At 41.8% G+C, this 18,877-nt stretch overlaps 3 protein-coding genes across 3 annotated transcripts in view; 1 reads left to right on the forward strand and 2 right to left on the reverse strand.

Moving 5' to 3' along the window:
* Positions 1-38: 38 nt before the first annotated feature.
* Positions 39-6,293, reverse strand: LOC106938926 (guanine nucleotide-binding protein G(I)/G(S)/G(T) subunit beta-2-like). Its single transcript, XM_015021133.1, has 5 exons — positions 5,584-6,293; positions 1,615-1,695; positions 1,468-1,506; positions 1,101-1,207; positions 39-469 (listed from the first exon to the last, which is right to left on the reverse strand). Exons 2-5 carry the CDS (start codon positions 1,669-1,671, stop codon positions 376-378), a joined length of 297 nt encoding a protein of 98 aa, XP_014876619.1. The 5' UTR covers positions 1,672-1,695; positions 5,584-6,293; the 3' UTR covers positions 39-375.
* A 1,630-nt stretch (positions 6,294-7,923) lies between these two features.
* Positions 7,924-17,530, forward strand: slc12a9 (solute carrier family 12 member 9). Its single transcript, XM_015021128.1, has 14 exons — positions 7,924-8,261; positions 11,454-11,660; positions 11,808-11,942; positions 12,061-12,198; positions 12,288-12,590; positions 12,685-12,792; positions 12,956-13,067; positions 13,157-13,314; positions 13,390-13,472; positions 13,946-14,070; positions 14,188-14,380; positions 14,470-14,644; positions 16,119-16,265; positions 16,359-17,530. The coding sequence occupies exons 1-14, from the start codon at positions 8,249-8,251 to the stop codon at positions 17,198-17,200; spliced, it is 2,739 nt and encodes a 912-aa protein (XP_014876614.1). The 5' UTR covers positions 7,924-8,248; the 3' UTR covers positions 17,201-17,530.
* Positions 17,531-18,574: 1,044 nt separating this feature from the next.
* hsd20b2 (hydroxysteroid (20-beta) dehydrogenase 2) overlaps positions 18,575-18,877 on the reverse strand; it is a 27,680-nt gene continuing 27,377 nt past the window's right edge. The window contains exon 12 of the mRNA XM_015021132.1: positions 18,575-18,758. Coding sequence (XP_014876618.1) covers positions 18,636-18,758 — 123 coding nt within the window. The 3' untranslated portion in view covers positions 18,575-18,635. The remainder of the gene's footprint in view (positions 18,759-18,877) is intronic.

Raw genomic sequence — 18,877 nt, forward strand, 5'->3', positions numbered from 1 at the left:
TTCCCCTCTCAAAAAGGAGGTCAGAGGTCAATGGAATAGTGGAAAAAGTATGAGAAACAAGTTTTACTTCATGTGTCGCAAAGCCAATGTTTCTTTACGCAAACGTGTCGGACACTATACAGGAGAGAAAAGCATAAAACTCAGAAGGTAACAAGACATTTAAGTTTCCACTTATATAAAACAACCTGCAAATCTTTTCCAAGGCACAAATGTCGCCCGATGCTGTGGTTAGAGGGGAAAATGCAAAAAAATCCTCTCACAGCAGGAAATCTCCACTGAAGCGACTGTAAATGTTACATTAGATTATTTGCAATTGTTGTCTGGAAGCTGGGCTGAGTCACTCAACTCAACTTCTCGTCCAGACGAGTTGTGACCTCATGAGAGCAGAATTTTTACTGACTTTACCTTGTTAGTGGTGTAGCTGTCCCACACAATCAGCTTCCCGTCCTGAGAGGCACTAACCAGAAGCCTGCAGAAGCAACAGAAAGCAAAGGTTTGGAAACACAAATCTAGATAAATCCCAGTCTGGATGTTGGATCACAGCTACCCCAGTATTTACTCATGACTACATCAGACCTGCTATTGTTAAAACCTCCATGTTTTAATCACCCGTCTTCCTCCCTTACACAATGCACATATTTGGGTTTTGCCAATTTTTCATCGCAGTGAAATACTTCAGATTATCAAACCAATTTTTTACAAACGATCTGAACAATTGCAAAAAGCAGTTTTTTTTTCTTTTGAAAATGTTTTTGCCCTATCCTAAAACGTAACTGCCTCTGTTGTTAAATCATAAATCAACTGTGATAACGATCATAATTTAGCCATGTCTGATTACTGCGAGATCCGGACAATCCAAATAAGCTCAACCCTAAGCCAGTCTTGAGGCATAACACACAATTTTAGATGTTTAGGTGCAAATTTACATCTGAATGACTCAAAAAAAAAGACCCAAAAATGAAAGTTTTGATATCTCCCAGGTCCAGACTATAGAGATTCAGAGATGTGCTGTTCAAAAACATCTAGTGTGGCTGAATTGAAACAATTTCGCTAAGAAAAGAATGTGCAGAACGTGGAAGGTGTCTGTATTGGAGTCCCACTTTGAGTCTGTTGCCCAGTGCATGGCGTAGATCTTGGCCAGGTGTCCACGAAGGGTGCGTCTTGTCCGCATCTGGATCCGGCCAACGGGATCTAAACTAGCAGCCATCTAAAAGAGAAAACAAGATTTCCGTGAGCTTTATTTTGTTGGGTTTAATTATGATGTTTGCTTATAAACTCATTACAATTATCACGTTAACAGTTTGTTTGGCAGTGACTGCGGGATCAGTAGGTAGTTTTCTTGCAGTCTGAAAATTGTAGGTTCGATTCCAGTTTCCTCTTGCCACACGTTGAAGGAACTTCAAGAAAATCACCATATGAATTCGGTCCAGTTACCATTTAGTGGGCCGGGTTCTCAGTGCCGTTTACCTGGGTGAGTGTTGAATCGCCACAAGCTTTCCTGGCATCCTAATGAGCACAGCATCACAGGAGAGGACAAGACAGGACGTCGCACTTTAAGATTGAGTTTCTTTTTATCTTAAAGTGGAACTTCTTTGCTCTCAAATTATGACTTACCCTTATCTGGTTCCTCAGCTGCTCGGCCTCCTGACGAAGCTGCTCCAGCTCGCTCATTTTGTATGTTTTCCTAGCTTTAACCTGTTGGTTAGAGAACAACTGTACTTTCATAAAACATTGCCTTTAATACGATCAAAGGTGTTTCAGGGTAGCGACAGCTGATGACCGTTTGCTTATGTCCGCTGAGCTTCCTGCCTGGCGACAGCTGAGGCTGGTTCAAAGCCAGCCTTCCCTTTCCCACCCCTAAGAGGAGATAAGCAGGTATACTCTGACCGTGCATATGATTAAATCCCATCTGGGATATGCGTAGTTCAATATTCTCTTAATCCGGTAATCCAGTGGTCATCTTAATCAAATATCAAACAATTAGAATTTTAAAAATAATCTTTACTTAAAGCACTTTTTGCACCCAATTTGTGGATATAAATACTCAAATCGAAGCACACACTTTAATCTCTGAGGTTTACCGAAGCCACTGTGAGGAAAACACTTGTAATCTGTTTATGAGGGCAAAACCATGTCTGGTTTAACAGGGGAGAATAATCTGTAATGACTAAGCTACTACTCAGCTGCCAGTTTCATTACCAGGCAACAGATAAATGGTGAACGTTCCCTTTGAAGCGCACAGGTCAGTCAGACCTCATGATAATCCTGGTCTCCCGCCATAGGAGAGACCCTCCATCAACATACAGTAAACGCCACTTCATCTCTTCAACAATGGTGGCGTTTTTAAACTGGCTAACATCGTCCCTGTCAGAGCCAGCCCAAGGCAAACGGTCCTCCAGGCCAGCAGGGGGCGCCCACAATGTTTAGCTTCTCACAGAAACGATGTACCTTGAAACTTCCTACTTGCAGCTACATTTACTACGAATGGATTTAGCTTTAAATTCAATTTCAATATTTAAAGAAATGTAAAATATTTTAAATTGACAACGTGGAAACTTTACTCACTGGTAAAAGTTGTTTACGCATGTTTTCAACCAAAATTAATTAAGCCGGCCGCTGAGTCTGCATTGAAACACTTCAGAGGTGTGACTTTTAGATCCAACTATTAGCTTTATTAGACGAGGAGAGAAGACGAGTTCAGTGTTTTAGGGGAAGGTAAGGATATTACGGGATTTTTTAAAAATAATTATCATGCAACCTTGCTGTAACCCTATTAATGGTTTGTACATAGATGTTCAAAAAGTGGCAAAAACTTCTTCTGGATGAGAATTTTTCATTTTGTCAAAGAAAAATATGAAAATTCCTGTCTTCCTTCAAAGTGTCAAACATAGACACTTGGTATCAAGCATGAGGCGACTACTTAATGCTTTGCTGGGTAAATTTGACTTAAACGGAGAAGTACTGTGCCATTTAGACACCATGAGATCTGGTGGCCCATCTAAAATATACCACGAGTATATTTTTAGAAATAACATTGTTTCCTTTGCTTACTTTCTGGTATTTATTTAATAAATACTGCTACATGAATGCTGTGACGGTCAAGAAGGAACACATTCAGTGATGTGTTTAATTTAAGTAAAGGTGAAACTCGGTTGATGTTGTTGCTGTTGCTATGGTTACTGAGGGGCGATGAGCTTCACTCAGAGGTCGCTTATTCATTTTACCAAATAAGTAACTGTGTTAGTTTAGGATCAGTTAATTGGCTGAGCTCAATTTGCCCTAAAATGTATTTCATGATGCGTTCCTGTGTCGTCAATAAAGTGTGAAAGGCCATTATTTTTATTTTACTGTAATATTTGGGTTTTAGAAAAACTTTGTCAGGTCGCCTGAGACTCCACCCAACAGACCGAATATCTTGTTAGGCGTATAATGTGTATGAAAATGAAGGTACTAAAGTACTACATGCCAAGACATGCATATATAGGCCTGTCAGAATAAATCAATTAATTGGATGATAAATTAAAGGCAGCACAATAATTTCCATTTGTATGATTTATTGTTTTTCTCTTTTCTCTCTTTTTCCACCTAAAACTGGATAATAAAAGTCTTCAGTCTGGTGCTTTGGTCTCAATGAGCTCTTTTTTGATGGACATTTCTGAGACTTCATAATTCATCTTATTTCTTGTTTTGTTTATTCATTTTGGATATTTAAAATGTCTTAAATCTGCAGCACTACATGTTCATTAGAATTTAAAGTTTATTGATCTTTAAAAATGCATTCTTGCATTGTTATGCCATTACCATTAGTTTTTTTTTTGACAATTGTCTCAAAACAACATTTTTGTTTATCGCAAAACCTCATGGGACGACTTATCAGTTATCATGACAGGCTTAGTTATGCTTTGCTATCCAGTTATCATAAAGTATTCAGTGTCGAGAGTTTTTCTCAGGCCTTTTGTGTCACAGTTATTTTTTTATGTACTGTTTGCTTTTATGCTCCAACAGCTAACCCTAGCTAGTCTTACAAATTACATCCACAAATTGTTAAATAATGTTTGTGATCTTTTGCGCAGCTGCTAACACAAAGAGAATTTGGACAGGATTTCTACTGCACGTGCACCAACCAGTCATAACTTTTTAAGACACTGAGGACATGGTTAGGCTTACGGATCTGTAAAGTGGTTTAGGGGGTCTGCTGTTGTACCCTGTAAATGCTTTTATTTTGGAAAAAAAAAAAGAAACATCTTTACTCCATTTGGGTCAAATGGAGTAAACCTAAGACTCAACAAAGACCCCACATTCTGAACTCCTTTCCGGTTCATGCAAGACATTATTTTCAGCCGTCCCAGTTCTCTTGACCGTGCATATGATCACCAACAATACATAATTTTCAGATTTATCAGTGTGGCTTGTATTTAAGGTTAGGTTTAAGCATTGAAGCAAAAGATTTATGAAGTGGGAAAGAAAGAGTGGGGTGCCTGAGTGTCACGATGCCTACACCTGAATACTGCTCAAATGAACACTTTTCATGACTAGTATTAGATTTTTTTTTTATTGATGTCAATAGAAAATATTAATACCCAGATGTGACCCAATGACCTTAAGATGTACAGGCCTGGCCCAGCTGGGCCCCAAATACAGCATTCCTTACAGCTCCGGTACCATCTTCCTCCAGCTCTGCTCCACACTTTACATACATGCAACCACCCAGAATACGAGAGCCCCACACAACAAAGTACCAACACTGCAAGGAAGAGCATTTAGCTATAGTAGACTACATTTCCCTGGAGGGGCCTGCGACCAGATGGATCACACAGCACTAATGGAAGCCAATGGAGGGTGCATCATAGGTCTCAGTCTCCTGGCACAGCTGCTCGTTTAGCCAATGAAGAGAAGAAAGACTCAGGGAGGAGGTAGAGGAGGAACACATCAGAGATCAGGCCTGGCTGACTCCAGCCAGATGCTCTGTGTGTGCGTGAGTGAGCGTGTGTGTGTTAGCTGCTCGCGAGCGTCAACCGGCCGACGGATCACGGTGAAGCTGCGCTGCAGATTCCTCCTGTGCTGATGCATTGCTGAGCAGCACAGAGGAGGCTTTACCTCCCTCGGCTGTCTCGCCTGTGAGAGCATGCCGTACACCCAACACAAGATGACAGGAATTCAGAGATCTTGAGGGGACCCCACCCCTCTGGGTGCACTGATCTGATGCTGGACTAACAGGGTGGTCACATCTGCAGCTGGAGAGCAGAGCAGTGCAGATCCTTTTGACTGCTGCTTGTCTGATGGACCAGATGTAAAGGTCTAAGGATGTGTATGCAGCAGCAGCATGCAGATGCAGGCCAGAAATAAAAATCTAACAGGAGAGAAACAGCCGCTCTTCATGGGGAATGTATCTGGATGCATCAGCACTGCATCTCTCTCTCTCCGTTATATGTAACCTCTCTATGCCTTTTATATCTATCTGAAAACGTCAAACACGAATCTACCTGCAATCATTTGGCCATAGCCCACATGTGATCGAAAATAATCTGCCCAGCCATCTTAATGCAGGCTGCTGACCCACGGCGTTCAATAAAGGGTGGCTACCTGTTAATTCTCCCGATGGGCTTCAAAAAACACTCAGAGCGACGTCTCCGAAATGCCGTGAAGGGTTGAAATACGTGTCTTTTTCACGCATTAAAGATGCAGTTCGGGGACGATCCTTCTTTAAAAAGTTCCGTGTTATCACGATCAGTGAACAGGCAAACGCAGGAGGGCTCCACACATTTCCATTTCTCCGCTTTTGGTGGAGCTCCAGGAAAAAAAAAGAAAAAACTAGATATAGGAACTGATCAAATCTGCTGCCGCTTTTTTTCTTACTTTCTTTCCTCTCTTTTTTGCCCCTTTTCTGCTGACGGCGTCGCACCTTTTCACGTTCGGAAGGTTAGGAAAAACATTTTTTGTCTAATGTAAGCGGGGAGGGGAAATCAAAAGAACTAGCTCCAGTTTTTCCTTTCTCTGGCCCGCATCAAGGATCGTCCATTAACCGCTGCTCTGCCCGTTTTACTCCGTGTCTTCGTGACGTTATCCCCGTTTCCTTCCTCCCTCTGGTTGCCTCCTCCCTCCCTCTTCCGACACTCCAGCAGGACAGCTGCTCAGACCCGAAGCACCGACGGAAAATCTGCAAACCGCTACCTATGAACAATAAGGTGAAAAAATCCTTGCAGCAATATATCAATACGTCTCGTTTCACGTAGTCTTTTTCCTATCAGGAGAAACGAGCAGACCTCCTGAAATCAATAAGACTTCCTGACACAAAGACTTGAAGAGAGAAAAAATAAAGACCAAAAAAAAAAAAAAAAAGGAGGGGGGGAGGGACAATCCACACTATGCATTTTACACATTTAATGTAAATAAAACTGAAAAGCTTAGCTGTTCATGTACTCATTTGTATATTACCCTTGAGAAAATATTTGAAACATAATTAAATAATTATGATTTTAATATTTTAATAGCTACAATGAAAATTATACATGGTTTCTGAATTCTGACTTGAATTTTGATTTGGCCTCATGCTTGTGTCAACGTTTTTGCAGCGACTAGCTTTTGTCGTTATGTGGGATTGACTAATACCAGCTTCATCTGAATTACTGTTGTCCATTCCCCCCAAACAACACAAGTTTAGTCATTCAGTCAGACTGACTGACTGGAGCGAGTCCGTGCAGATCAGTTTTCAAATCTTTCCATGGATTTATCCCTCGACTTTGACTAGACCATTCTCACTCTCACTATATGTTTGGAGATGTTGTCCTGCTGATGCTGCTGCCACCACCGTGTTGTACTGTGGGGATGGTGTGTTCACGATGTGCTGTGTTGGTTTCCTACCACAAATGGACCATTTTTGGTCCAGCTACATGCTTTGAAACACTCAAAGACCCAAGATCCCAAGACAGTTCATCCTTAGCACCTACTGTATAAGAACCCTGTGGGTCAGAGTTAAGATCTGCAGTTGCTCATTTGGTCAGGCAAATTCAATAATACTGTGTGGCTAAAGATCAGCTGAATGAATTGAAAGGCCGGGTTACTTGACCAGTGAATTCTGTCTTCCCTGATGGTTTGTCCATATTCCAAGATGGCAGTGTTAGAGTCTATCACATTCAAAGTGTGCCAGAGTGGCCCAAGGAGTCAATGAGAGCGATTCTGGATGGAAATACATGTAAAAATAACCGTACAGCAAATAGATTTAAAGTCAAATATGACCACAACTAAAGTTGTTTGATTACAGACTGAAGTGTAAATGTGATCAAGCTTTTCCTCTGGCAGGCCCAAAATTATAAATTACAAAGTAGATGCTGCTCGGACAAGTTTCAGATCCCTTGAAACTTATATTTTCATCTACTGTTAATCTGTTTTATTTTTCTTAAGCATGTTTCTTGTTTTTATTTAATCCAATGTTTTATGGATAGTTTTTTTTTGTTGTCTTGAAGGTATTATTTGTGTTTCGTGTCACTTGATTATTCTGTTTGTCTTTTAGTTTAGTGTTTCCTAGTCTTTGTGTTTGTATCTCCACAGAACATTCCTTGCTCAAAATGAAGAAAAGTAAAATAATTTATTCAGCTCGACTATGAAGCACTTGGTTGTTTTCATTTGTGCTATGGACATAAACTTATCTCTGACGTTGGTATTTGGATTTCGGGAATAACTTACATGGTTTTTGATAATGAAATGAGGATTAAAAAACAAAACTGAGGAACCCCATGTGCTCATCTTGAATGAAATAATTATAGAATGTTGAATAGCATTACAACTTTTAAAGTAATAGTTACAAAATAATAGATTTTAAGAAAAGTTTAAAGATTCCGTTTACAGGGATCAGTGCATGTTACTGTACAGTGACCTCTTGTGGTGATAAAGAAAAATGCACATTTTTTAGGGGCGGGGTTAGGTTCCATCAGCAGTACCTTGGCTGGTGTTTGAGATGTTTTCGTCCTCCCCTTCGGATGTCACATGGGCACCCGTCTCTGCGCTCCCGTGACTCTTTGTAACAAATAACAGGGGGAACGAGGCGTGACGGGGCAGATGTGTTGTTATTGGGCAGCACATTTCACACAGCATCCCGCTGTCCGGAGGTAACTCCGAGCCCCTTCCTGTCACCGGCCTGTCGTGGTCGCCGTCTGCCTGCCAGAGCGTCACCTCGACGCCACCGAGCAGCGCGCGCACACCGGCATCAGCGGCGGAGCCCCGAAATCAGCAGCTAACAGCCAGGAAGTGGATGAAGCTGAGCGGTAAGCCTGCTTAGACGTTTATTTTATGAGACCTCTGCGGATGTTCCAGGGTGCAAACATCCAGCATGCTGTTGTCTGACTGGGAAATTGTCCCATTAGAGCAGCGGTAACTTCTTGACCTTCACTTCTGAAGCGTAAACAAGACGTCAAGTGTCTTCATTGCATCTTTTCGCCCTCTTAAAATGCGTTAACTTTTTTTTTTTAAATTAAATTTATGCCGCAGTCGCTCCACCTTCACGCAACGTCTCTTACGTGACGGAAGCGTTGTTTTATTTTGGTAAGTTGAAGAGGAGCTCGCTGAGGTACAGAGGGCCTTCAGATAGATGTGGTCTGTCTGCAGCTGCATCATAAGCTCAGTGCGTCACTAACAGCCTCCTGCGGAGCATGCAACCCAGCAACATCACACTACAGGGAAGGAAACGCAAGAAGACCTTTCTGCCTATAACTTCCCCTTTGAAACGATATAGGTCATAGTGAGGAAGAGAGCCTCAGTTCACGAACAACACAAAAAACTGAATGTAAATGGATAAAGGTCACTGCATAAGAAGCTCTCATAGCTCCCATTGTAAAATTACAGTTATTTATGGCATCCCTTTTTGAAAACCTTAAATAAACTCATCTTTCATTAGAGGAGCAAAGTATAACACTGAAGATGTAGAATCAAACTTTGGATTGAGTCCATTTATTAACGATGAGAAATAATTGCTATTGTTAAAATTACTAGTTCTGCTGTCTATACGTTGCCTAATGCCCATTTGAGCTGCATCTATGTTTCTCCTTTAACATTCCCAAAGGCTGGAGCATTTGGAGAGAAAGGGAGATCTTTGACCATTCATCTAAGCATAATATCTCAAAATCCGAGTCCTGGGTTCTGTCTAATGTTCTCTTCTCTTCAGCTAAATCCAGTTTCTTTTCTTTTGTAGGATTCTGGAGACATAGACAGCTGTGGAAGAAGAGAAATGTTCTCTCTGTATGTTTTCGGGGTTTTATCCTGCTGAAAAAAACACTTCTGAAACATTTTCAGTCTTTTTTTTTTTACCAGACTTTTTGGTTGTTAAACTATTTTATTTAGCTTGAAAAACAGTTTTTTTTTCAATATATCTATTCTAAACATTATGAAGCGATAAAGACGGTGTCTCAGTTGTCCCTAAAGCAAACAGGAAGACTGTTATCAGAGAGATTACACACTCTTCACGACCGGCTCTGCTTATCCCATCATGTGATTCCTTTAGCTGAGCAACTCATTGAGCATTTCACCTGATCGTAAAGGGTAACCTTCAGAAAAAAAAAAAAAAAAAATGAGTGAGTTAAAGGACATCCGAGGCGTGGCGCTCTGCTGAGGTGATCTCTTTCTGGTTTAAGCTGCATGTGAAAACAAGCAAGCTGCTGCGAATCAGATGACTGCGAATACCAAACCTCAAGTGTAAGCGGAAGACTTTATTAAGAAGCGTGACATGAAAGCTTGACTCGCAGGTTCTCCTTTGGGGTCTATCAAGGGCAGTACGCAATATCTTGTGCAACAAATTGCTTTAAAGTTCAAGATATGAACACATGTGAGGATATTTTAAACACCGGAGTGCAGTGACTGTCATGAGGAGCGCTCCTCAAAAGAGGAACTGCTGTGACAAAATGTTTCTACTGGACAAAAGAATTTAGTAATTTAAGGTGTTTATTTTACTACCGAGCAAACGACATTTCATAAAATGGTAAAACATCTATTTGTTTGTCATCAGCTATTAAACTATACAGAACCATGCTGTTGTAAATTCAATTAATGCATACTGTATTGTTAATGAATTACTAAACTAATCCTACATCTTTTAAGGCTTTCACGTTTTTATCATGCTCCAGTCGATGGTATCCATGGATTTTATTTGGATTTTTGAGATAAATCAACAGCAAGTAATGAGTGGATGAATGTGAGTAAGAAGGAAAGAATGCATGGGTTACAGGTTTTTGTTTTTGCAAAAGGAAAAAGAAAAAAGAACTACCTTTTGATGCAGCTATAGGTCTCAAGCAGCTTTGCATATCTTGGGAGTAGAAAGTGAAGTTTTTGCCTATTCTTCTTTGCAAAATATTTCAATTTCAGTCAAACTGGATGGAGTTTAACTAAACAAAAAATCACATTTAACATCATATATTAGTGCAAATATGATGCACTAATATTTTAGCACTACAAAATCTGTGATTTTGATTAAAAAACAATCAGAATCCTGGAGGGACAACTATTGATTCATAATTTACCAGTTTAATGGGTTTTATCAATCCATTCTGGTGCAACCAGCCCTTTAAGAACATCCATATTTTTGTTATGGCCCAAAATAAAACTGAATTTGATCTACATGGAGACCAAAAATGGGTTGTGTGAAATACTAGTTTCACACAACCCTGAACACACCATTCCCACTTTTAGCCATGGTGATGGCTGCATCATGCTGTGGGAATGCTTTTCTTCAGCAGGAATGGGGAAGCTAGGAAGTTGGTGTGAGGAACATCACAGTCATACACTAGTGTGTGCTCCTCTGTCAGATGAAACCCCAACGAACGAGGCTTGTGGCTGCAATGTGATTACTTTTCCAAGCCATTGTAGAGAACCTTTAATCTTCAGATGAGTAAATTTATACTATATGCTAATAAAAAGCAACATGTACCAAAGTCTAAACTGCTCCCCTTAAGGGCTTTTAGCCAGATGCTGTTTTAATTTTGTCCAGTTACTTGAGTTTTTTTTCTTTTTTTTCTGAATCTTGTTTATATTTTTCTCTTCGTTGCATGGCAGCATTTTATTTCTTTTTATTAAATGTATCTTGAGACCGAACAATGAACACTGTTCACTGACTGCGATGTTCTGATATCCTGCAGCCCATGAAGAGATTCCCATCACAGACCCATGTCTGCTTTTAATGCTGTGCCTCCTCAGGGCACAATGATCACAGCTGTTCGGTATTTATCCATCTGACTTCCCCGCAGATATTTTTTTTTTGCACTCAGAATCTTGTTGCAGTATCTCTTTCACTAATTGTTAATCTTTTTTTTTTTTTAGCCAGAGAACTTAATTAGTGATGTTTCACATGGTGTACTGGTCTCATATTGTAACCAGAAACTTCAGTGTTTTTATCAAATTTTTCAGTTTCAGAATGGTTTGATTTGAGTCCGTTTGAAGCACTGCGATGAGTTTCATTCGTTCTCTTGCAGCCATGCCAAACGAACGCTCCCCTCTCATCACCTCGGGGGTCTGCGGGCTGACCCTGACCGCAGCGACATGCGGCACGGCGTCGGACTCCCCCCAGGACTCCAGCTCCGGGAAAGCGGCTCAGGACCCGCGCAGACTGAACACCTTCTTTGGCGTGATGGTGCCGACCATCCTCTCCATGTTCAGCATCATATTGTTTCTGAGGACAGGTGTGTGGCGCAGGTTCAAAAATAATTGAGAGAAGTGGGGGGAAAAAAACAAGAAAAAGAAAAGCGAGTTCAGTTCAGTTTAGTTTTGCTGTTTGTGAAGCATTTTGGGCTCTGCTCAGTTGTGGTGATGTGGTCTCCGTTTTGCAGGGTTTGTGGTGGGTCACGCGGGGTTACTGCAGGGTCTTTTAATGGTGGTCGTCGCCTACACAATCATATCTCTCACAGTACTGTCGATCTGTGCCATTTCCACTAACGGAGCCATTCAGGGCGGTGGAGCGTATTGTATCCTTACTAGTTGTGAACAGATTGTGGGTTTTTAATTATTCCTTTTAATAATTTGTCCCACATTTATAAGTTACTGCCACTTACCAATAAACAATCCTTAATGAAATGATTTTAGACATGATCAGCCGCTCTTTGGGACCCGAGTTTGGCGGAAGCATCGGTTTGATGTTCTTTCTTGCCAAAGTGTTTGCGTGCGGCGAGTACGTCCTGGGTCTCGTGGAGGCCGTCCTAGATGTTTTCGGAGCAGATCCTGGTACGTCGCGTTCACGCTTAAAATCCCAAACCTACTTTTGATAGTCATCAGACTACCTGGATTGAGGTCCGTCATTCCATTTATTTCAGAGTCGTCTGTATCCGGAGGGCTGCGGGTTCTCCCTCAGGGCTACTGGTACACAATTCTGTACTCCTCTGTGGTGCTCCTGCTCTGTCTCCTCGTGTGCCTGGTGGGCGCCCACATTTACTCCCGCACGGCCTTCGCCATCCTGCTGGTGGTCACCGTGTCACTGCTGTCCGTCTTCATCAGCACTGTGGCAGTCAAGCCGAAAGACTTCGTCATCACCCGCGTGGGCCCCGGCAACCAGACGATCCGCTACAACGCCAGCTACACGGGTTTCAGCGCCACCACCCTGAGGAACAATCTAGGCTGTGAGTCAGGGTTATCGACAATGCTGACGCTTGTGAAGAAGGGCGAATAATGCAGCTTTTCTTTGGGTTTTTCTTTAAATGTTTTTCTGTGCAGCCGGTTACTCTTTGGACTACAGCACCAACTCTGTCATGTCGTTTGCCACTGTGTTTGCTGTCATGTTCACCAGCTGCACTGGGATCATGGCTGGAGCCAACATGTCAGGTTACAAATTCACTATTTTATGTTTCTAATGTCAATCACAGTGGATCAGGTCATTTTTGCATTAAGGATATTAAAGTGAACTTGCTGAAACAAGCTTTGCTTTTGCAAGTCTCTGCATAAACATGTTCATAGATGTTTGCCGTTTCCCGACGTATGTGTGAAGGTGAGCTGAAGACTCCCAGTATTTCCATCCCTAAAGGCACCATCATCGCCGTCTTCTACACCTTCACCGTCTACGTCCTCCTCTTCATCTTGGTCAGCGCCACGTGTGACAGGTGCCACAGCTGCCATACCTGAACATACAACCTGCCAGCTTCAGTTATGTTAAACAGAAGCGGATCATGCATGATTTATTCTGTTTTAGGACCCTCTTGATTCAAGACTACGGCTTCCTGCAGCGAATTAACATCTGGCCGCCGTTTGTCACTATTGGGATATACTGTGCCTCTCTGTCAGCAGCGATGTGCGCCATGATCGGAGCGTCCCGCATTCTCCACGCTCTTGCTCTGGATCATCTCTTTGGTAAGTTATGGGAGTTTCTTATTTTTTTGAGCACGGCCCCTTTCCTGTATGTGAGGGTTAATGTTTTCTTCTCAGGGTTGCCGTTGGCCCCGGCAACGGTCACATCTAACTCTGGGAACCCGTGGGTGGCGGTGCTGTACACCTGGGGCCTGGCACAGGTCAGTACTGCAGCTTAAATTTGGATTAAAAAAAAATAAATAAATTATTTTGTCATTTTCAGATCTGTATAAATATTGAAAAGATGATAATAATATATAAAAATAGCTGTACTTTATTATCTTATTGTCTAAATGTGTCCTTCCTACCTTTTTGATTTTTTTTTCTTCCTTTCTGCATTGTCCCTTTTACTTCTTCCTTATCTTATATTTCCTTTCATTCTCTTCTGGTCTTTTTTTCCTTCTTTCCTCATCTATCTCCTTCTCTCTTTTTTCTTTTGTCCAAACCGTCCCTTCTCTTCTCTTTCATTCCTTCCCTTTTTTGTTTTTGCAGGCTCTGATTAAAGCCTTAAGTAATAGTATGTTTCTTTTTGATACAATGGCTGCAAAGAACCGCAGTTTTCCATTTCTACATTTTGCTCTGCAAACAGCAGGTTCTCAGACTCAATCCGTTTCTGTTTCCATGTTTCTGTCAGTGTGTGGTGTTTGCAGGGCAGCTGAATGCTGTGGCGAGTCTCGTGACAGTCTTCTACCTACTTGCTTACGCCGCTGTAGATCTGGCCTGTCTGGCTCTGGAGTGGGCATCTGCACCAAACTTCAGGTAAAAATATACATTTCCTATCAAAGACTCTTCTCATATTCTTTTGCTTCCTTAATTCCAGACTCTCTGGATCCAGTTGTCAGGGTTTCTTCTTGTTTCCCCCTTGTGTTTTAACAGACCAACCTTTCAGCTCTTCTCGTGGCACACCTGCCTGCTGGGGATCCTCAGCTGTTTGGTCATGATGTTTGTCATCAACCCGGTGTATTCGTCAGGCAGCATCGTCCTGCTGCTACTGCTGCTGCTTTTCCTCCACTACAGGTCACCCACAAGCAGCTGGGGCTACATCAGCCAGGCTCTCATTTTTCATCAGGTACCTGGACGCAACATGTGCAGAACTCAGGCATGTTCCCCTCCATAGCCGTGTCGTTTCTGTTTTGTCACTGATGTGTGTGGGTGTAGGTGCGTAAGTATCTGTTGATGCTGGATGTGAGGAAAGACCATGTGAAGTTCTGGAGGCCCCAAGTCCTGCTGATGGTGTCCAACCCGCGCTCCTCCTGCCAGCTCATCCTGTTTGTGAACCAGCTGAAGAAGGGCGGACTGTATGTGTTGGGGCATGTGCAGCTGGGAGATCTGGGTAATTATCTGTGTTTGTTCTGTAATGTCTAATGTAATAGATCTCACAGTGCTTACCCCTGAAATTACCACCATGTTGTGATTCCTTGCTAAAATGATCTTGTTTTTCCAAAAATGTAATTCCTTCACTCCCACATTGATGTACTGTAAGAATGAAATTGTGTCTCTGTCATTGGAGGGAAGGTATTTAGTTATATAGTTTCATCTCCTTTGAACCTTTTGAAATTTTGTCACTTCAATATCACACATTTTCATGGATTTTACAGGAATTCTACCTGACAGACCAACACAAAGAAGTTCACAGTTGAGAAGTGTAAACACAACGTTCCCTGGTTTTCAAAAAGCCCAACCCACTTATGTGTTCAGCCACCTGACTCAATACTTAATTGGAAACTTTTCTATCAAACTTTGCTTTTCCTTCCAATCGGTGTCAGTCTGTCTCCTAAAATCTCCACAAAATACATTGTTGTGTTTGTAATGTGACAAAATATTAACAATGTGAAAATTTATGAATACGTTTGCTAAGCACACCCAGCGGGTGGACCAGTCATGTGCCTAGGAGTATGCCACTGCTGTTGTACATCAGCATGTGATAGTTTTGTCATTCGTTCTCATGCAACAGATCCGGTTTAGTAAGACGTGGTGAGGCTGTAGGTGTCCGTAAGTTTACATGCACTGCAATAGGCAGCGGTCGCCTGTTGGATCTGCCCTTTTCCCCAGTGCTGCTGTTGGCATGGCAAATATCAACAAAGGTTTTCTCTGAAGCGTTGCGGCACCTGAGGGTTAGTCATGTGAATATTGAGTCATCCCTGATTTCAGCCTAAATGGGTCATCATTTTTATCTCCATAAACTCCAGGAAAATGCTTCAAGACAGCAAGATACAGTAATGGAAATAATGCACTTTTTAAGTCTAGTTTCTTTGTCTTTTTTTCTTTTTTTTTCTTTTTTGCTATATTTCCAGTTTTTGTAATTATGCCCTCTAGTGTTTTAGAAATTACATTGCAACCCTACTGCTATCAAAACTGCAGGTTACTTTTGTTGATGCAAAGTAAACAATCTATGTGAAATTCATTAAGACTATTCCATTTTCACACATTATTTATTAGTTATGTTAATCAGTGGAGATTTTTTTCTGATTTCATCATAAACTAAACACAAAATTTGCAACAGTTCTGCTGATAGCAAATCAGTTTTATTGTATTCGTGTAATTCGTCATTACGCCAAATAAATTGACAGAGATCACAAACCTATTAGTCCTCAAGGTGCAAAATATGGAATAAAATACTATAACTTAAAGTGTGGTCATTTTCAATGATCTCAAAGGAACCTGGAAGTTACCATTGTCTAGGAAAGTCGGACTAGAGCCACTCAACATATTTTCTTTAATGTATCCGTATAGCAAACTTAATTCCCTTTAATGGAAATGATTTCTGTTAATTGGGGTCATGCTGTAATAAATGCTTTGTATTTCAGACTCCCTGCCATCAGACCCAGTCCAGACCCAGTACAACTTTTGGCTGAGTCTGGTTGATAAACTAGGTGTGAAGGCCTTCGTAGACCTCACTCTGTCTCCTTCAGTCAGACAGGGAACACAGCATCTGCTGCGCATCACAGGACTTGGTAAACGCTTCCCCAACCTTCTCTCTACACTGATTATCTCCATTGTTTTGCCTGCATGTGCCGAGTCTGATTGTTTGCGCATCTTTCTCCAAGGTGGCATGAAGCCCAACACCCTGATTCTGGGTTTCTATGACAGCTGCACTCCGGACGATTTCTTCCTGCAGGACTCTGCCTTCTGCCATTCATCTGTGGGAGAAGGCAGTGAGGAGGAATATAATTTTGGGGTGGACCTGCCTTCGCTCCAAGCCCACTTCCCTCCCGTCCGACACGTCGAGAGCCCCCGGTGGCTGTCGCCGGACGAGTACGTCGGCATTATTTCCGACGCCATTAAAATGAAGAAAAACGTGTGCCTTGGCAGATACTTCTTCCAGCTGCAGGGAGAAGGCAAAGACAGCAAAGTGGACGGGTCGGAGCGGACGATAGACGTGTGGCCTCTCAACCTGCTCCAGCCGGGCAACCAGGACTACCAGGATGTGTGCAGTCTGTTCCTGCTGCAGATGGCCTGCGTGCTCAACATGTCAAGCAAGTGGCGTCACGCAAGAATGAGAATCTTCTTGAATGTGGAGACGGGCTCCTCTGACCAGGGCTGGGTGGTCAATGAAGAGTCGTTTCGGGAGCTGCTGAGGAAGCTGAGGATCAGGGCGTCCATCAAGATTGTGCCGTGGGACTCCGTGGTGCAGCACTATGCTCTGCCGGAGGGGGAACGCTGCGAAGAGCCAACGCCAGGTTTATCCGACGACTTCCTGTCTTCAGTGAACCGCATGTTGATGGAGCACAGCTCTCAGGCTGCCGTGCGCTTCCTGTATTTACCTCGGCCCCCTGCTGCTCGAAACCAGTCACAGCACTACTTGTCTCAGCTGGAAGCAGTGACCAGAGGTTTAGGACCTACGCTGTTGATTCACGGGGTCACCCCGGTCACGTACACTGATCTCTGAGCACAGTTCGCCTCATTCGATGATGTAAATATCACAAAGTCTTAGTTCTCCGTTTACTTAAAGCTAAGTAGTACCAATTCAGCATCTAATATTATTTAAGAATGTTATACTGCAGTATTTATTTGTTTTACCACCTGAATTGTTCTTTTCTTTGCTCGGGGAAAAAGTCCACATTCAAGTAGCACTTGAAGTTTAATAAGAGACATTCCTACTTTATATACATGACATGGCTTTGTGTTTAAGCCAGGTCATAAGTTTTCTTGATAGAACTTCTTTGCAAAACTGTGTCTCCAAGGGACCACCGAGAGAAATAAACATGTTAAAACACCATTTAAGTTCATATGTTTTTTCTCTTTGAAGCCAGAAATGTCGTCTTGAAGACAGTATGCTAAATGTCCACAGAGAAGTTAGTTCTTACACTTTAATGTCTTTTTTTTTTCTTCACAAACAAACTGTCTTCAAACTTTTAAGCTTCTCATTGCCTCTTCTGAGCTTTTAAACATTTCAGTTTATTCCAGAAGTATATAATTTGGTTATTGGTCGGTTCTTTCTAGCTGCTTTGTTTTCTTGGATGTGTGTTTGGGGTCTTTCTCTCCTCCCTCCTCTGCAGTTATAGATTGTCCTCTCAAGCTTTATGCATTCCCTACTAATTGATTAGGCTTTCATTTAATACACATTTTTCATTCCTTCCAATTAATTTCCAGATTTTTATGTTACTGCCTTCTTCAAGTACTTTCTTTTTTTTCGCCGAGTGTTTTTCTGCTTAAAATGACTCAAAGGAAGCAAATTACCACACCTCACCTCAGAATGACATGCAGTTTTAGATGCTGTTCTCACATCATGAAGCAATGCATCACATTGGTCAGAGAGTCTGTAGAAACAGTGGAGAAGCATATAATCCAAGTAGCTGAAGTTTCTACAGTGAGTGCTGATTTAAGTTGCTGTACTCTGCTAGTGTTTTGTCAAGTCCAGCGTAATCCAAAGCTGCTTTCATGACCACCATACCGCCAGTGGAGATGCCGTACAGCAGCACATGGGCATACCTTTAAATAGGCTGAAATTTATATATTAAATGTACTTATTTGTTTACTAAATACAGAACCATTTTTTTCTGAGGCACATAAATATCAATCTGTGAGAAATCTTCTTTTGCTTTTCAAGTTATTTTTGTGATTGTCACATTGCACAGTTATACTACTGTAATGATACTGCAGGAGAATAAATTTAGCTTCTATTCTAATGAGACATAAAATACACAAATCTGATATGTTTATTATGTATTATAAATATAAGTGTTTATAATAAGTTTTTACATATAATCTGCGGTAATGAGAGGACTTATAATGCCTGCGTTGGGCAACAAAAAGTCAGCGGTCATTTCAGTCACCTTTTAAAAAAATAAATAAATAAACCTTCAGCTATGTTTTTCCCTGTTTCACTCCTCTTCCTGAGGGACATCTTTCCGACAGCTTTCTATATTCCCACTTTTTCTCAGCCACCGGATGAAAAATGTCGACATCCGCAGCCAGTCCGGCACGAGAATGGAGAAAGCCACGCTCTGTAGGATTTTGTTCAAGCAGAGAAAAGTGAAGCCACGAGGAAGGAGACAGTTTGAAACATTGGAGCAGACCGTGGCGTGCTGCTGCTCTGACCTGCAGTGCATGGGACAGACAGCCG

The sequence above is a fragment of the Poecilia latipinna genome, unplaced genomic scaffold, assembly GCF_001443285.1.
Source record: "Poecilia latipinna isolate Pla-1442-1.1 unplaced genomic scaffold, P_latipinna-1.0 Scaffold2727, whole genome shotgun sequence".
NCBI classification, from domain to species: Eukaryota; Metazoa; Chordata; class Actinopteri; order Cyprinodontiformes; family Poeciliidae; genus Poecilia; species Poecilia latipinna.